At 54.3% G+C, this 3,695-nt stretch overlaps 1 protein-coding gene across 1 annotated transcript; it reads left to right on the forward strand.

Moving 5' to 3' along the window:
* Window positions 1-1,014: 1,014 nt before the first annotated feature.
* LOC123098285 (UDP-glucose flavonoid 3-O-glucosyltransferase 7-like) lies at window positions 1,015-2,912 on the forward strand. Its single transcript, XM_044520239.1, has one exon. It carries the CDS (start codon window positions 1,131-1,133, stop codon window positions 2,592-2,594), a length of 1,464 nt encoding a protein of 487 aa, XP_044376174.1. The 5' UTR covers window positions 1,015-1,130; the 3' UTR covers window positions 2,595-2,912.
* Window positions 2,913-3,695: the final 783 nt, after the last annotated feature.

Raw genomic sequence — 3,695 nt, forward strand, 5'->3', positions numbered from 1 at the left:
AAATCTACCTGGACTGGAATGATCCAGAGAACAATGGTTTACAACCCGTTCCAGGCCTGAACGCAGGCAAATTGTAGTTTTTGCATCCACACGACCAATCCTAGCAAGCTCATGGCTAACCATGTTCTTCCCTCTCCGAAGAGCCGGTACTTCAAATTTTCATTCTCCTCTCATAAGGTTTTGATCTCATGAATCAATTGTCATGTCCGGCTGGCTACCTTCACCATTGCCTCAATCTTAGCAAGGTCTCCTCGCTTGGTTATGTTATCATCTCTCTCGGCCCTAACTATTCCAACAACGCCGGCGAGCTATATTTTGCTCCTGGTTTCTATTAACATTGCCAACCCGTGCTCCGTCACCGGAACGCCACTTGCACGTTGAGGACAGTAGACAGCTCCGCTTTGACGTCTACCACCTGGTGTAGTCAATCGACTACGATGAAAGGAAAAAAATTAAGCCACTCGCACACTACTACCTCCGTTTAGGTTTATTAGTCTCTATCGTATTCTAGGACAAAGTTTGACCACATATTTGACTAGCAAAATGTTAATGAATGTCATAAAATTATTATATTGTTTACGTCGTATTTAAATTTAGTTTCAAATGATGTTTATTTTTGTTGTGCATAACTTATATTTTAGTATTAGTTAAAGTCATGGTCAAAATATGACCCAAAATACGAAGGAGACCGGTAAACCTGAAACGGAGGTAGTAAATGTGCTACCAACAGTTTTTCTCAACATTGCCTTCGAGATGGAGCGAAGAAGAAATCAAATCAAACGGGTTAACCGCCTTAACTAACTATTTTTAACCGGTGATGTAACCAATGGAGGCCTATCTGGATCTCGCAGGTTGCAACGGAACGACGTTGCTGCAACACAGCAAACGTGCAACCTTTGTACCGGACCAGTAATCTCAGCGCAGCGCAGCTCGCGTGCAATCGAATTTCCCGCGCTCTCGTGTGGGCATCATCTTTGTGTTTCATTCATGGCGCCTATGTATACACTCGCTCCAAAGCATTAGCTTGTCCGTGTGACGGCAGCATCCACCTTGCGTCCTGTTCAAGTGCTCGATCGCGCCTCCACCGTTCTCCGTCATCACCACTCCCCGGCGCCGATCGAGCTTGCGGGATGCGGCAGTCGGCGGCATCACCGGCGGGCGACGCGCCGCCGCGCATGTACTTCATCCCGTTCCCGACGCCTGGCCACGCGCTGCCGATGTCCGACCTGGCCCGCCTCTTCGCGTCGCGCGGCGCCGACGCCACCCTCGTCCTCACGCACAACAACGCCGCCAGGCTCGGCGGCCCCGTGGCCCGCGCGGCCGCTGCGGGCCTCCGCATCCGCGTCCACGCGCTGCCCTTGCCCGCCGAGGCCGCGGGGCTCACGGGCGGGCACGAGAGCGCCGACGACCTCCCCACTCGTGAGGATGCGGGGCTGTTCGCCGTCGCCGTCGACCTCCTCGCGCCGCTCTTCGCCGACCTCCTGCGCCGCCACCCCGCCAACGCCGTCGTGTTCGACGGCGTCCTCCCGTGGGCCGCCACCGCCGCCGCCGAGCTCGGCATTCCGCGGTACGCGTTCACCGGCACCGGCTGCTTCGCGCTCTCGGTGCAGCGGTCCCTGCTCCTCCACACCCCGCAGGAGAGGGTCGCGTCGCCCACGGAGCCGTTCCTCGTGCCGGGCCTCCCGGACGCGGTGCGGCTCACCAGGTCGAGGCTCGCCGAGGCGACGCTCCCCGGCGCGGACTCGCGGGAGTTCTTGAACCGCATGTTCGACATCGAGCGCGCCACGGCCGGCTGGGTCGTCAACTCGTTCGCCGACCTCGAGGCGAGGTACATGGAGCATTACGAGAAGGACACCGGGAAGCCGGTGTTCGCCGTCGGGCCGGTCTGCCTCGTCAACAGTGACGGCGACGACGTCCGGGAGCGCGGCCGCGGTGGGGACACTGGTGCCGCCGCGGAGGCCGCACGCATCCTGAGCTGGCTCGACACGAAGCCCGCGCGGTCGGTGGTATACGTCTGCTTCGGCAGCCTCACCCGGTTCCCGCGCGAGCAGGTGACGGAGCTCGGCATGGGCCTCGCGGACTCCGGCGCGAACTTCGTGTGGGTCGTCGGGGACAAGAACGATCCGCCGCTCCCCGACGTGGACGCCGCGGCGGGTGGCCGCGGGCTGGTGGTCAGGGGGTGGGCACCGCAGGTGGCGGTGCTGAGGCACGCGGCTGTTGGCGCGTTCGTGACACACTGCGGGTGGGGCGCGGTGACCGAGGCGGCGGCGGCTGGTGTCCCGGTGGTGACATGGCCGGTTTTCGCGGAGCAGTTCTACAACGAGGCGCTGGTGGTGGGCATCGCCGGCACGGGCGTCGGCGCCGGCGCGGAGAGGGGGTACGTGTGGGGAGGCGAGGAGCTGGGCGGGGTGGTGGTGGGCAGGGAGAAGGTGGCGGAGAGGGTCCGCGCGGCGATGGCCGACGAGGGGCTGCGACGGAAGGCAGGGGAGGTCGGGGAGAGCGCGCGGCGGGCCGTGGAAGTGGGAGGGTCTTCGTACGTGGCCGTTGGGGCGCTGCTGAATGATGTACGGCGCCGGCGCCGGCACGGGGGTTGACGGCGAGAGCCGGGCGAGCAGCTGCACCGCCCTGTTCCATTACGAACTCATTCCTCCTCAATTCGCGTCGTGTCCGCAGTATATACTTACAAAACAAAAGGCACAAAAATTTGAAGTACCAGAAATCGTTTGCGGTTTGGTTTTACGAGCTTCCTAAGCGGGACCCCTACATGATACTTTGGGTTTCTTGGATTAGAAGCTTGGTCTATGGATAGTTTTTTTATTGAATGCAGAATGTGGAGGGCCGTTTTGGCTCCGGGAAGTATATGCTTATGGATGAACAGTAAATTCAAAATAAATAGTATTTTTTTCAAAAAATCTTTCTTTTATGTTCATGTTAGACTAACAAGTGTGCTTGACAAAACGGGATAGCAGTGCTTCGTCGGTTAAAAATAAAATAAAATGCAACATTTGGCGTTTTTTTTCACAGGTCAAATAGCTTAAGTTTTCCAACTAAAAAATTGCAGGTAACATTTGGCATATACTAAAAAATTGGATGGCTATATTTGGATTTTCCTTCCAGAGAAGATCGTATTTACTGTTAAGTGTTAACACCTTTACTTGATAATGTGAAAAGATTTGTTTTTATATTTGCTGAAACTCCACATTATCTTTATGGTGTATTTTTTTCAGCAAATATGAAAACAAAAATCTTTTCACATTATAAAAACAAATCCTATGTACATGAGGTGTTCGATGAAATGCCCGAGCCACACTTAAGCTTTCTCCTCTCAAAGCTCCTTGTCCAACCTTCATTTTTCTCGAGATTTGTCTAGGTTTGGCGGTCCGTCCTGTCCCCTCACCGCCGTTGATCGCCGGCGCCGATCTCGTCGCCTGCACCACCGTGGCGAGCCTCTTGATATTATCTTCTTTCAAAAAGAAAAAAGTTCTTACTTGTAGGATTTAGATATATATTTGTGTAGTTTTCTTACTCATTATTGTTTGTTATTATATAGTGCGATGGTTTTGGTATCCATCTCCGTCGGCCCTCGTCATGTCTATGATTCAGATGTGGTATATATATTTTCTTTTATAACTATTAGTTTCATTTAGTGTTTATGGCAATTATGCCGAGCAACGTGACATAGATTTTTTTTATCT

Source organism: Triticum aestivum, chromosome 4D (assembly GCF_018294505.1).
Source record: "Triticum aestivum cultivar Chinese Spring chromosome 4D, IWGSC CS RefSeq v2.1, whole genome shotgun sequence".
In the NCBI taxonomy this organism is placed as follows: Eukaryota; Viridiplantae; Streptophyta; class Magnoliopsida; order Poales; family Poaceae; genus Triticum; species Triticum aestivum.